At 33.9% G+C, this 15,045-nt stretch overlaps 1 protein-coding gene across 3 annotated transcripts in view; it reads left to right on the top strand.

Moving 5' to 3' along the window:
• Positions 1-15,045, top strand: part of Galphao (G protein alpha o subunit) — a 259,119-nt gene that overhangs the window by 180,236 nt on the left and 63,838 nt on the right. For all 3 annotated transcript variants that reach the window (XM_072520493.1, XM_072520494.1, XM_072520491.1), the window contains one exon: positions 8,791-8,833. In XM_072520493.1, the coding sequence (XP_072376594.1) occupies positions 8,791-8,833 (43 nt within the window). The remainder of the gene's footprint in view (positions 1-8,790; positions 8,834-15,045) is intronic.

Below are 15,045 nucleotides of genomic sequence, written 5' to 3'. Positions count from 1 at the left end.
CCAGGTAAATCACAAGATATTCATATTTTTGTATTCCATTTTCAGACGACAACAGCAAAGCAAACAAATCCAAAAAGTTAATGATCAGTAAAACAAAGATTTGATTGTGTATACGATATTAATACCTATGAGTTTCTATGTATTTACTAAATTTACCAGATAATCTTTTAATCTCGACCAACTTTTATAATTAGCTATATTTGTGTTTGCTAAACTTTAACGCAATATTGTATCATTCAATATAGCAAACAGATAAAAACGAGGTAATTAACATCTGCAGTCTACACTTTTGTTACTTTGATCGACAAAAAGTTTAAAGGTTTGCTCGATTAACGATATTTAAATCATTTTTTTCTTCATGTGCCACCTTAATTGAAAGTTGGTGATTCTCGTTGCAATTTTCTTTCGGAAGCCGTTTGTAGTAATAAAACCAATTGGCTGCATATCTTCGTGTAACCTTCTGGCTCTCGTTTTAATGTTAACGACTACTTTGGTAGTCTGGACCGACGGCTTTACGTGCCCTCGAAGCACAATGACGGCTCAGATAAATTAGAAATTGAAAAATTGTTGGTGTCTGTGCCGGGATTGAACCCGGCCGCCCGACTTGATAAGTCAGTATCTAGACACTGAGCTATGGCCGCCACGCATTACAATGTTTAATTTACAAACAGCTTTTCTGAAAAGGAATCATGAAGATTTCCTACACCATGGCGTAAGTCCTTAATCAAGGTGTGGTTAATTTATTTCTTTTTATATACAATTGACTGTAATACGTTTAATAATGTTTCTTTGAACATGTTCAACATATTTTTGCTCTAGATGATTTTTGGTGCTACGTAAAAGACTAACTTTATATGAAGGTCGAATAATAACCGACAGCTCGCGGTTATTGTAATAAATTGAATGATTAGAAAATTATAAATAGATTACTACTACTACTAAGCATTTCCACAGTTTTCACTGTCTTCCTTCACTCAACCGTTTTCTCCAATTTTCCCTGTCATTCCAGTCTCCATCTCGCAGGGTTCTTTTCTCCATAGCCTCGTCGATTTCATCTCTGAATGACCTTCGGGGTCTTCCTCTCTTTCTTCTTCCAATCAGGCTCCATTTTGTGATTTTATTTATCCAGCGTCCTCTGTCCGCTCTTCTGACGTGGCCGTACCAGGATAGTCTCTTCTCCTCTATATTGTCGATTATGTCTGATTGCACTCCCATTCTCCGCTTAATCTCTGCGTTTTCAATTCTGTCTCTTTTTGTAAGTCTACAGCTTCTCCTCAGGAACTCCATTTCTACTGCTCTTATTCTACCTCTATTTCTCTTGTTTATTGTCCAGTTTTCGGACCCATATGTCAGGATACTTCTTGTCAGGGTATTATATATTCTCTTTTTTGTCTTTATCGTAATGTTCTTATCCCACAACACTGAGTTTAGTTGTCTTATAGCAACATACGGTCCAACGGAAGATAGTCCAGCCAATGAGAAAGAACGATTTATCGAACAACTTCAAGAACAAATGGATAAGAGAAAACCTAAACAAGAAATAATAATAGTGGGGGATCTAAATGGAAGAGTCGGAAGAAAAGACAATGACAGAACAGTTGGTCCATTTGGAGAAGACACAATTAACGACAACGGAGAAAGATTGGTAGAACTATGTGAAGTAAATGATCTGAAAATTATGAACGGATTCTACAAACACAAAAATATACATAAGTACACATGGACTCAAGAGACAAGAAAACTAAGATCCATTATTGACTACATTATCATGAACCACAAAAGCTCCATCAAAGTGAAAGACACCAGAGTGAAAAGAGGGGCAGAGTGTGGAACAGATCACAAACTTGTGGTGGCATGGATGGAATTCCCCTATATCTGGACAAAACAAAAACATACATCGATTATTACAACGGGAACGACAATAAACGAAAAGAGGCTCAAATTACATCTATTGCAGGAAGAATCAATAAAAGATTTATACAAAAGAATACTAGACCAAAAACTAGAAGAATTCAGATATGACACGTTAGATGAAATGCATGAACACATAAAAACCTGCCTGATTTCAGCGGCCTTAGAAGCTCTTGGAGAAGACGACCAAAGGAACACCCATCAGAATATCAAATTAAGGGAAGACACATTGAAATGCATAAAAGAAAAGAAAAAAACTACACATAAAATACCTAAACACCAAAAAACAGGAAGACTTAGACCTATATAGAGCGAAAAACAGAGAGGTAAAGAAAAGAGTAACAAATGAAAAGAACGAACGATGGGAACAAGCATGCACAGAGATAGAACGACATATCGGAGGAACGAGAAATTCAGAATCATGGCGAATATTAAAAGCATTTCAACGAAATAAGACAGAGAAAACCCAGATCGGCAAAATTAGTGAAAACGAGTGGCAAGAATACTACGTAGAACTACTTACAGAAAACCGTCCCCAATTTCAGGAAGAGAATATAGAACATGCAGGAAATGGGGCATACGACCAGATAGAAATAAGCCTGGCAGAAGTTAAGAGAGCAATCAAGACATTGAAGAACAAAAAAGCCAAAGGACCCGGAGGAATACCAAACGAACTAATTAAAAACGGAACGGAAAAGTTATTCCGCATGCTACATAGAATGTTCGAAAGAGGACTAAATGGAGAAGAAATACCTGCGGAATGGACACAAGCATACATCACATCCATACATAAGAAAGGAAACAGGAAAAAATGTGAAAACTATAGAGGAATTAGTATAATATCGTCGGTAGGTAGACTTTACGGGAAAATTATTAAAGAAAAACTAGAAACTGAAATAATAGGAAAAATTGGAGAAGGCCAAGCAGGGTTCACAGTAGGAAAATCATGCCTAGATCATACGTACACATTAGAACAACTGATAGAGAAGAAAATGGCAAAAGGTAGACCGGTCCATCTGGCCTTTGTTGATCTAAAGAAAGCATATGACTCAATACCTAGAGTCAAATTATGGGAAGCAATGAATGATCTCGGAATCCGACAAACACTAATAAAAGCAGTTAAAGCACTATACAAAGAAAACAAAGTAGCTATTAAATGTGGAAATAAAGCCTACAATCCATTTAAGACGACAAAAGGACTTCTACAAGGCTGTGCTACGTCCCCTACTCTGTTTAAAATATTCTTGGAAAAGACACTCAAACCATGGAGGAGAAAGTGCGAAGGAATGGGCATACCAGTAAGAGACGAATACCTATACACCTTAAGTTTTGTCGACGATCAAGTAGTTATCGCACAAGATGAAGAAGATCTCAGCTTTATGCTCAGAAAACTAGAAGAAGAATATAAAAACAACGGAATGGAAATAAACTTAGAGAAAACCGAATACCTAACAACAGAAAACAAGGATATGAGAAACCTAGAGATAGACGAGGGAAGACAAATAAATGGAACAGATAAATTCAAGTATTTAGGAACCATAATATCGAACCAGGGAACAACAGAAGAAGATATAAACAACAGACTGAGATAAACAAGAAATAAATAGATTATTCTTCTATTATTCTATTCATGTATAAATAAAACCTTCTCCTCCAGTGCCTCTTTAAATAGAAACCCGGAATAAAGATTAAATAGCAGGGGTGACAAAATACATCCCTGTCTACCTCCTCTCCTAATTTCTGCTTCTGCGGACGTGGAACCTTCGATCTTAATTCTGGGGTTTTAATTCCAGTAAGTATAAGTTTTTTAGCAGTTTTATGTCCTTCCCATAAAAACCGATTTCTTGCAAACGTTCTAGTAGGTTCCCATACCGTTCCAAACTGATCGTCTCCGATGATTGTTTTGCAGTGTTTATAGATTCCATTATGTACGATTTTTAACAAAACTTTTATTGTATGACTAATAAGGCTTATCAGGCAGAACTAGTTGCAGTATTGTGGATTGGGCTTTTTCGGTAGTGGGATAAATATTGATTCTAGCCAGTCTTGGGGTATTTTTTTTATATCATAAATGCGATTGAATAAAATAACAAATATTTCGATGTTTTCTTCGCTAAGGTTTCGTTCGTTAACATTTCTGGGTATATTCCATTTGGATATGGGTTCTTATTTGTTTTGAATTGATTAATGGCATTTATAATTTCGGTTTTCAGAATTTCTGGTCCTTCGTTATTGTTGTTCAATCTTAGTATTTTCCTCGTAAGCCGTTAAAAAGTATTGTGATATAGTTTTCCCATTCTTTCAATTTGTATTCGGTTGATTCAAGCAATTTGCCATCCGTGTTCAGCATGTTGTGTAGGTTGTTCTTTTGTTAGTCAATATTCTTTTTGTTTTCAGCAATTTTTCCTTTGCCTCAGTTATTTTTGTTTCTTTATTAGTTTCCATCTGGCGCGCACTTTTACAACAACAGGAATATGATCGGAATTCGTGTCAGTTCTTGAATATGTTTTTACACTTATGATAGCGTTGTTATATTTTTTGTTGACTAATACATAATCTACTTGGTTAAGAATTAGTCTGTTTTCATTATGTTGTGGTGAAGTCCAAGTGTATAATCTGCGGAGATGTAATTTAAACCTTGTATTTGTCGCTAGCATGTTGTGTTGTTGGCAGAATTCGGTCATTCTCTCTTCTCTGTCGTTGCTTACTCCAAATCCGAAATCTCCAATTAATCCAGAAAATTTTCCTTTACCAAACTTATTGTCTTGTTTTCTAGTCATCTTTATGGTTTTCTACCTCAGCATACCACGCGTATAGCTCTACCATTTAAAAAACAATGTTAAGAAATTAAAAAAAAATCGAAAAATGTGCTTAAACTAGTTACACTATTACGAAAAAAACCGCTTTTAGAAGGGTATTATTATAGAAATTTTACCATAACAGTTAAAATTTTCTTACAACACTGCTACAGCTCCAGTTGCTTTATAGTCTAGGCGGGATCTGTTTTGGGTTGGACATTTTCCATAGGAAGCTATTTTTTTGCTGGAATCCCTTCAGGATGTGCCCAATATCGATAATCGCGATATGCGCCAGTCGCAAATCCTGTGTTAAATTTTTTATTTAACAAAATCTGAAAACAATTGAAAATTTCTCATTTTTTTGCTCCTGTTTTCGTTAATAATTCGGAAAATATTGATCCTAGAGAAAAAATTATAAGAAGTCAAAAGTTTCGTTATTCAATTTTACACAATATTTCGTTAGCTAGAAATTAAAAATTTAATGTTTATTGTTGAAAAAATAGCAATAATTGGAAAGAAAGTACAAAAAAATGAAGCTAATCCTTTAAATGTTTTCGACTTTCTATACTTGACTTACAATCTCCATATTCCGCCTACAAAAACCTTTTAATATGTTTAAAACTTGTGCTAAATTTTGTTAAGATCGGTCGGATAAGTTTTGCATAATAATTTTGCAACCCAGCCTACTGGAAAAAAATCGCAAAATTTCAAATTTATTGTAGGCCCTAAATAAGGCCCTCAGATAGTTGCAAATTTTTTTACTCATAAAGGAAGGCTCAAACTTTCAAACGCTTTTTGTAAAATTCAAATCGGTTCACTAGGAGATCCTAGAAAATTTTTTAAAATTTAAATATTTTTTATATATATTAGGCTTATAAACAAATTCAATAACTTTACGAGCTTTAAACATATCAGTTTCAAAATTTATACACTTAAAGAACATTAAAAGACGGTTTTTAAAAAAAAAGATACATTCGGCTTACTGGTTGCCGAGATATTGAAGGTCAAAGTTGGCATACATTTGCCGTGTAACCATGAGTGATAGAGGGCTCGTTTTTAAACAAATACCCTCGTCTTGTCAAGTACTTTTTATATGAAAAGTTTTACGTAATGCGCTTCATGGCAACATCCATAAAAAAGACAAATAAAAAACCGTTTTCGCGTAAAATGTCGCTCGGAATGCATGACAGGTGGTGGTGGGGAACATTCACTAAAATGTGAATCGGTGAGTTCAAAATCATAGCGCGCGCTAAAAATTGCATTATTTCGGCTTCTTTTTAACCAATTTTGCTCTTTTTTTTTGAATCGATGTCTCGGACGACAAGGATTTCAAATATCATATTTTCAAATACCATTTTTAATTGCAAATTGGGAAATTTGCAATAAACAATTGTATGTTAAACAAGTAATTGCATTTTTTCCTCATGCATTGTTTTTGAGCTTGCAATTTATACATTGAAGTAAATTGTTACTTTTAGTAAACAAATATGTATTTATAAATTGTTAATAAATAATTTAAATTATTAAAACAAAGGCGAACGAAAAAAATTTTTTCATAAATAAACTTTATTTTGACTCAATCTTCAATCATTTTTTTAAGTCTTTTTCTTTTTTTGGGAGGACAAGGATCTTCAGGTCTTATTTCTTCCTCAAAACCTTCATTTTCCATTTCAATATCTGCATCCTCGATCTGTAAATTTAATGTTTCCTCTCCTTCATCTGTAGCTTTATCTTGTGCCTCTAGAAAATCTAAGGAATCCATCGACTCTATATCTATATCTCGTTCAACTTCTTCCAATATTTACTGTGTTCAATATTTTTACATGTCTGACCATTGCAGTTAAGACAATAGTCAGAACATTTGAGACCATGTTTGATATAACTGCATGTTTTTGTACAAAGTTTTTTACATTTGCAACTAATATTTCTGAATAATGAGTCAGGTAGTAATACCTGCTCAGTTTGTATTGGCTCAAGACCATTTTGAATTAGTTCCCACCCCCACTCAGTAGCATTCAGGTTATTTCCAAGCCACTGCTGTACTTGGAAATATACACGAAGCGAGTATTGCTCAGCTGCAGATTGTGTTGGTGGCAGCATGGACAATTGAACATTTTTATTTTTGCAAACTTTTTTAAAGCACAAGTAGCGAATTTTATTCAATGTAAAATCGCACTTCGAGTGTCCCATATACAATACCGATACAATTTTAATTGCGTCTTTTAATGTTCTTTAAGTGTATAAATTTTGAAATTGATATGTTTAAAGCTCGTAAAGTTATTCAATTTGTTTATAAGCCTAAAAAATGTTTAAAACTTTTAAAAAATTTCTAGGCTCTCCTAGTAAACCGATTTGAATTTTACAAAAAGGGTTTGAAATTTTGAGCCTTCCTTTATATGTAGAAAAAATTTGCAACTCTCTGAGTGCCTTATTTAGGGCCTACTATAAATTTGAAAATTTGCGATTTTTTTTCAGTAGGCTGGATTGCAAAACTATTATGCAAAGCCTATCCAACCGATCTTAACAAAATTTAGCACACGTTTTAAACATATTAAAAAGTTTTTTAAGGCGGAATATCGAGCTTGTAAGTCAAGTTTAGAAAGTCGAAAACATTTAAAGGATTAATTTCATTTTTTTGTACCTTTTTTCCAATTATTGCTATTTTTTCAACAATAAACATTAAATTTTCAATTTCTAGCTAACGAAATATTGTGTAAAATTGAATAACGAAACTTTTAACTTCCCATAATTTTTTCTCTAGGATCAATATTTTCCGAATTATAAACGAAAATAGGAGCAAAAAAATGAAAAATTTTCAATTGTTTTCAGATTTTGTTAAATAAAAAATTTAGCACAGGGTTTGCGACTGGCGCATATCGTGATTATCGATATTGGGCACATCCTGAAGGGATTCCAGCAAAAAAATAGCTTCCTATGGAAAATGTCCATTATGGTCTGAATTTCTACAGATCCCGCCTAGTCTATTATATTAAATACAATATTAGTACACATTTAAGAATAGAAGAGGACAAAAATCGATAATAGATCATATTATTGTCACCAACACAGCGGATGTGGAAAGTGTTTATTTCTTAATACTTGGCAAAATGCAATTTGATTATATTATCACAGATATGACTAGAACCGCAAAGAAAGACAGAAGTTAAAGTAAAAATATAGAATCTGCAGAAAGAATCTATGAAGATACTAAACCGGATGAGGCTGGAAGATGAGATTACATTGAATTATTCTTCAGATGAAGACGATATAAAAACAAGGTAGACTATATAGAAACAAGAATACTAAATATAGTAGAACGCGCTCACGAAGCATTAGAAACTAAAAAAATAACCAGAAATGTCAAACATAAGTCAAAAACTATTTGTAAGGGTGTTAACACAAAAATGATAGATAAAGAAAAAAACATTTCTAAAGCACAGGTCCTTTTACACTATTACGGCCAAGAAAAGGATTCCTAAACACTCTGTGAAACCAAGGAATATTACAAGCATAAAAGGGCAATTATACCTATAAGAAAAAGAAGGAAGAAGAAGATAAAGAACAGAAGGGAATTCAATAGCTTTAAAGGAATCTTATCTTATATCTATACAGAAAAAGAAGGAAGAAGAAGATAAAGGACAGGGAATTCAATAGCTTTTAAGGAATCTTATCTTCATTCTAAGCAATGGGTATAAATATGGGGATATAGGAGGCAAGAGATTTTCTAGCGACGAAATCAATGATAGATTTTCTGTTTACTAGCTTTCGAGCTGCCGAGAAAAAGGCGTGAATTTCCCAAAACCGAAACAAATAATTAATCTTGGTTGACTAGTTAAACAAGCTTATTTTTTACTGAAATATGGGATATAAAGTAATACTTATCTCTTTCAATTCTATAACATACAAAAATAATTATAGATATTTTTTCAACTTTCGTGGGAATTTTCTTAACTTATGGTATACATATTACAGGGAAGAATACCTGCTTCTACAGTAGCTTCATAAATGCACTTTTTTAATACAAAACGAATTTCATTGTTACAAACTGAACCTTTTTCTAAAGTTTGATTTTTTTTTTCAGGTGCCGGAGAGTCGGGGAAGAGTACAATAGTTAAACAAATGAAGTAAGTATCCTTTTGTTAATTTTTAATTTAGTTAATTAAATTGTAAAGCCTAGTTTTGCTAACTGTCCAGAATTTATTATTGCTTTATGAAATCTAACAATAAACTCATAGCGAACGGGAGTGGGCCAGCCACATAGTTAGATAACAGGTGGACATCATCATCATCATCATCATTGGCTCGACAATCAGTTGTGCATCCTGGCCCGTTCCAATATTCATCGCCGTTCTGTTCATTTTTGGGCGTTGGTGTTGTCGTAGTGCGTTCTTGACCTCTCTATTTAGTCGGTTTGTCTTGTTTTTTTCCACCTGGTTCCTTGTCCTTCTCGCCTTTTTTTTCCCCTATCATGTTTTTTATTTCCTGAGGTATGCTTTTAAATCTTCCCATGTGTATATTGTATATCTACCTTCTCTCCTATAGTACTCTTTCTGAGTGCTTGTTTTATGATGTTCTCAAACTACAGGACTCTTGTCCTCTAAATCTGGCTCTCCCGCTGAAAGCGGTTACTTAAATAGTAGACCTTGGCGCGGTTTTCTCGATCGATCCTTGGCAGGGCTTCTTGTTATTGACCCTGTACGTTTATAGGTAGGTTGCCTTGTTGCCTGATTTATTTTTGTATTCTTCTACAGCATTTTTCATGTTATTGGAAGCCTTTGAGCATAATCTCTTTGATTTAACCCTTTCAGTCACAGCGTCCTCCTACGAGGACACAAACTTAGTAAGCATTATATTGCAGAATGGTGATATTTAACCCTAAGAAATAACATGTTCCCTGAAAAAAGAATGTGTGTTTACTCGTTTATGAATGATGGTACTACCTAGGAGCGAACGCAAGTGACATAATGTTGATTTTGTCAGTTTCGCGTGAACTGTCCAACCTCCATAAACAATTGGTTTGATTGTAACTGGAAGCTTAATAGTTTATGCTTTTTTGTTTAAATAAACACTTAGCGTTCTTTTAAATTTTGTGTATTTTTGTAAACATCGACGTTCTCCAGGAAGGACAAACGTACTTCATGACACAAATTGTGAGAATAAAATGTTTCGATTTTAGTTTATTTTAGTTTTCATTTATTCCTAATTTACTTTGTCATCATCATTTGGGCATATTTCATATTAGACTGTTTTTAAAAATTTAAGGAGCTGTCAAAAGCAGCTGTAAGAGATGTCAAAAACTAAGAAGATGATCATCATTGAACCTAAACCCAATCTGTTCTAAAATTCTTCAGAGACTTACTCTGGAAATTTCGAATGTATTTCTGTCTTTTAAATTTTTTAACACTGTCTCGAATTTCAAACTTACATCTCTCAAACTACAGGCTATGAGTGACTCAATAAATATCTACGCTTATGTTAATATCTCAGAACTCACTTAGAATCACAATAAATTCTAGGTAATAACTTATCTGGTGGTAACAAATATTTTGCAGTTAAATATAAAACGAAAATATGTTTCAAAAATCTAAATATTGTAGCGAGATTAAATAAAACGAGCGGTTCGAATTTATATAAATATATTTATTTATAAGTTTACAGTTCGGTACTCTCTTATCAACTAACTCTAGTTAGGAGTGGTCCCACCTCTAATTCGCCTACGTGACCTGTTGTTCTTTCTCTCACTTGATACATCGCGAATGTTCTTGATGCCTTTTTCAAAATGCAACCGTTATATGGGCCATGCCGAAAGCATGTTCGTAACACTGCTCCCCTCTTAAATGATCTCCACTTCACCACTGATCTCGAGAACTCCATCTTTGACATTCAATACAGCCCCAACTTTCCTTAGTAAATCCATCCCCAATATCAACTCGTCGGAGATATCTGCAATTAATACTCTATGTTTCACTATGGTCTGGCCAATGGATACTGACATATTAGCCTCGCCATATGTATTAATGATCTCACCAGTTGCTGTTCTAAGCTTTACTGTTGCAGGCGATAATTTAAGATGGCCTCGTACCACTTCTGGCCGTGCAATAGTTCTCGTTGCACCTGTATCTACCAAAAACGATCTACATTTATTATTGATACGACCCTCGATGTACAAGCTATGAATTCCACCGGAGGACGTAATGTTCACAGTTACTATGGGGGCTGTGTTTCTCGAGGTCGGCAGTTGCCCCTTGGTGTCGACCCGTTCTAGTTTTCCTACTGTTGTATCATTTTCTTGCAATTACGGCGAATGTTACCTACGTCACCACAATTCCAACATCTGGGCTAGCGTCTCTTCGACATCGTGTTACGAACTACTTTTCGTACCATTTCTTCCAGACGTTCATCGTTTGGTTTGTCGCCTTCTTCAATGGTTCTTACTCGATGGGTCCGTGAAGTTTGACTAGCTGTTTCATGTTCCAAGGCAATAGCGAGCGCTTCATCTAGAACTTTCGGTTTCGGTCTTGATAGTCGTAAAGCTTTCTGTAATTCATTGTCTTTTAACCCATTGACGAAGATATCTACAGCAATTTCTTCCAACATGTTGTCTGGTGCCTCTGGATAAGCTAACCGCACTATACGACCAACATCTACTTCAAACTCTTGCAAAGTTTCACTTGCTCGTTGAATTCTACTTCTTAGTTGCGCCTTGTAGACTTGTTGTAGATGGGCATCTCCGTAACGTTTGTCTAGTCGAGTGAACAAGGTCTGGTAACATTTTTCTTGACCCTTAGGAATCGATCTTAGGATATCAGCAGCATCACCTCGTAAAGCAGCAGTCGAGGAAACAGCTTTTTCTTGTTCTGTCCAATGATTGGCTGTCGCAATAGCTTCAAATTGTCTAAGGTATATGGACCAAGAGGACTTTCATGGTTAGTTATCATGGTCTCTAATTGTTTGATCTTCTCTTCTACGTCTTCTATCTTGTCGTTTACATTTTTCTATATCTTATCGAATGTTCTTGAGACTTCTTCAAATTTCTCGTCGTTTTGTCTAGCTGTTTCTTTAATAATTTGAGAAGTTTCAATAGACTTCTTCAAATTTCTCATTGTTTTGATTACATACTTCGTCGAATCTTCTAGACATATTTTCGAATTTCTCGTCGTTTTGTCTAGCTGTTTCTTTAATAATTTGAGAAGTTTCAATTATTTGTGAGACATTTTCAAATTTCTCATTTATTTTTGTTAAAACTGTTTTTTCTATCATTTGAGACGTTTCATCGAATCTTTTGGAACATTCTCGAATTTTCCATCAATTATTTTAGTTAAAACGGCTTCTTCTGCTGATTGAAACTGGAATGTCTCTGGGTCGTCTCCATTCTTGTTGAGAACAGTCTTCAGTCGTTCTTGGAGTATCTTCTTGGACCCGCTGCAGTCTTTATCGCGTTCTTCTAGTTGCTCACGCAACTGTTTTACTGAAAGTTCTACTAGCAGCATCTTTGGTCAGGCACACACGTACTTTTAAAATGTTCTTTTTTTTACAAAGATTGCTACCGGGTTACGCGGCTGTTCCCGACGAACAATACTTTTCAAAAGTTCAAAAGTCTTTGTTTTTATTTAACAATCACTACTGAATTTATTTCTAAATTTAATACCGTAACACCAACTGTCGCGAGATTAAATAAAACGAGCGGTTCGAATTTATATAAATATATTTATTTATAAGTTTACAGTTCGGTACTCTCTTATCAACTAACTCTACTGCTAACATCGTTACATATATATATACCAAAAGTATTATGTTCGAGAATATTCTGGAGTAGTCCCACCTCTAATTCGCCTACGTGACCTGTTGTTCTTTCTCTCACTCGATACATCGCGAATGTTCTTGATGCCTTTTTCAAAATGCAACCGTTACATGGGCCATGCCGAAAGCATGTTCGTAACAATACTTTCATAACCTTGTTAACATCAGTATTTACTTAGTTAACATCAGTTAGCAGTCTTTGATGTTGAGCAAAAAAGGTAAAACTGCTAGGTAAACAAACAAAATGTGCAGTACACATGAATTATATCAAAAGAATATAAATAATTCAAATTCATAAAGGTAAATAAATTATTATTCATACTTTAAAAAAAGATTATAAAAGGATTTTTTTTAATTAAATTTAGAAATTACTTAATATTTTCATTACTAGAGCAATTTACGTTCGTACTTCTTATGTTATACGGTAGAGTGGACCATTGACTGTCAAGTGTTTAGCGATAATATAAAACAGTAGCAAATTCGTGAAATTCAGTATAGAAACTAATATAAAATGAAAACGAATCATTAGGTAAATCAAAGGAACTCGAAAGTTCTTTTATAACAGAAACGAAAGTTTCATTTGCAAATCGGTGATGTTTTGGAACGGAATTGGCAAATTCAACAAATTGAAGTAATCGATTTCGAACATGGAGTCGAGCAGAGTAAACTAATCAAAAGTAACGATTTTCAGAATAGCGGCTGAATTAGCTTGAGTGGGTACCTTAAAACAAAGGCGCTGCCGAGTGAAAACCTTCTATTTGTTAGTTATCCTGTGCTGTATTATGTAATTGTAAAATACGCAGTTTATTTCTAAAAGTTCCGAATGTTATGTTTATAAAAAAAATATATTTGTGACATCCTGAAGAGCATTCAATTTTGAGAATCTAGTTCTTTTGTTATTGTCTCTTTGAAGCAACTGAATTTTTTATGGGGATAAATACATTTAAAACGTTCATTACTTTCCTTAGCTCATATAATAATTATCGGTAAATTTAATGCTATAACAGCCCTAAAAAACCATAGTAATTTTTGCAATTAACAATTTTTGCTTGAGTAGGTTAACGTAAATATTGACTTTTGATTGATTTTATTTTTATTTTCGTCAATATGATGAAACAACAAATATGTCTTAAATAATTAGAAAACCAATAAGTATTACAAAAAACAAACAAAAACATACAATTAAAGGTGAAAACCTGGATTTTCGTCAAGACATGCAGTTTGCATCTTGGGGTATTCTGAACAAATTTTTGTACCATGCTAAATCAATATCTGCATCCCAATTTTCGCCATATTCTGCCTTCAATAAGGATAACATGTTCTCAATTTTTTTACCTGGTAATAGGCGAGCAATTTTTAGTTCTGGAAGAATAAGCTTTGTTCCTCTCTTACACAAATTCTGATTCTTCTCTATGTCAAGATCTCTCTATAATTCTAATGGCTTCGTACCAGGATCTTAATTTTGGAGTCTTGAGTACCCTTCTCTATTATTATTCTTTTCATGTCACTTCTTCCTGTCATGTTTTTGAAAGGATTTTTCTGGAGTTTTAATATATATATATATATATATATATATATATATATATATATATATATATATATATATATATATATATATCCATTAAGATTCCAATATTTCTCCAAAACATAGACTTTTCCCACTTCTTTATAGATTTTATGGTATTATTCTGTTGTCTTGATAAATGGCTCTTTCCTCAATAACTTTTCGACCATTCCAAATGTCCTGTCGGCTGGTAGAAAGCTATATCCTCTTACAGGAAATACTATTTTAACCATAGTTATAGATGTGGCAGTATTGACTAACCAATACATTAGCATGTGGATAACGTGGTGTTTGTTTTTATTTTGTCCACCACATCCATCACAAAAATAAAGTAATAGATTTCCGGTAAGATTTTCAGAGAGTTTAGAAAATGTAAAAGTGTAGCTGCTACTTCTACACAGCCTCTTCCGGCTTGATCTTCTGTCCATGAAAAAAAGTTTGCGAGACCTGGATGTACTGGTATAATTCCGAAGTTATAATGCTTATTTGCCTTAAGTAGAAAGCATCCGAAACAGCTGTTTTGGGCAAGGATTGGACTTGTTGTAGATCGAAGCAGTAAGCCAAACAGTTTTCCGGTATTTCCTTCATTAACTTGTACAACTGGTTTAGCTCTCAGTTTATGAATTATTTTCTCAGTCTGCAGAGCAACTTTTTTAGCAGAATTTGTTTCTCTTTTAAGAGTATTCTTAAGTCTTTCACATAAGCTGCATATATCAGCTGACGGAGATTTAAACCAAATGTTAAACTCTTTTGCGAAAATACTTTGAAATGTTGAAAATAAGAAAATTTTAATCTTGGCAGCTGAGTGGTATAGACGAACAATTTTTTGATTGTTAGGTTACAGTTAAGATAAATACTTTAGATTTATTTCGATTTCGATCATAATGATTTTCGGTACCTTTCAATCCTTTTAAAAAATTTCGGACTTCTTCTCTGCTTGAAGCTAACTTATGTGATATTTTATTTCCCCCT

Source organism: Diabrotica undecimpunctata, chromosome 1, assembly GCF_040954645.1.
Source record: "Diabrotica undecimpunctata isolate CICGRU chromosome 1, icDiaUnde3, whole genome shotgun sequence".
NCBI classification, from domain to species: domain Eukaryota; kingdom Metazoa; phylum Arthropoda; class Insecta; order Coleoptera; family Chrysomelidae; genus Diabrotica; species Diabrotica undecimpunctata.
This window is presented reverse-complemented; position numbering and strand designations above follow the sequence as displayed.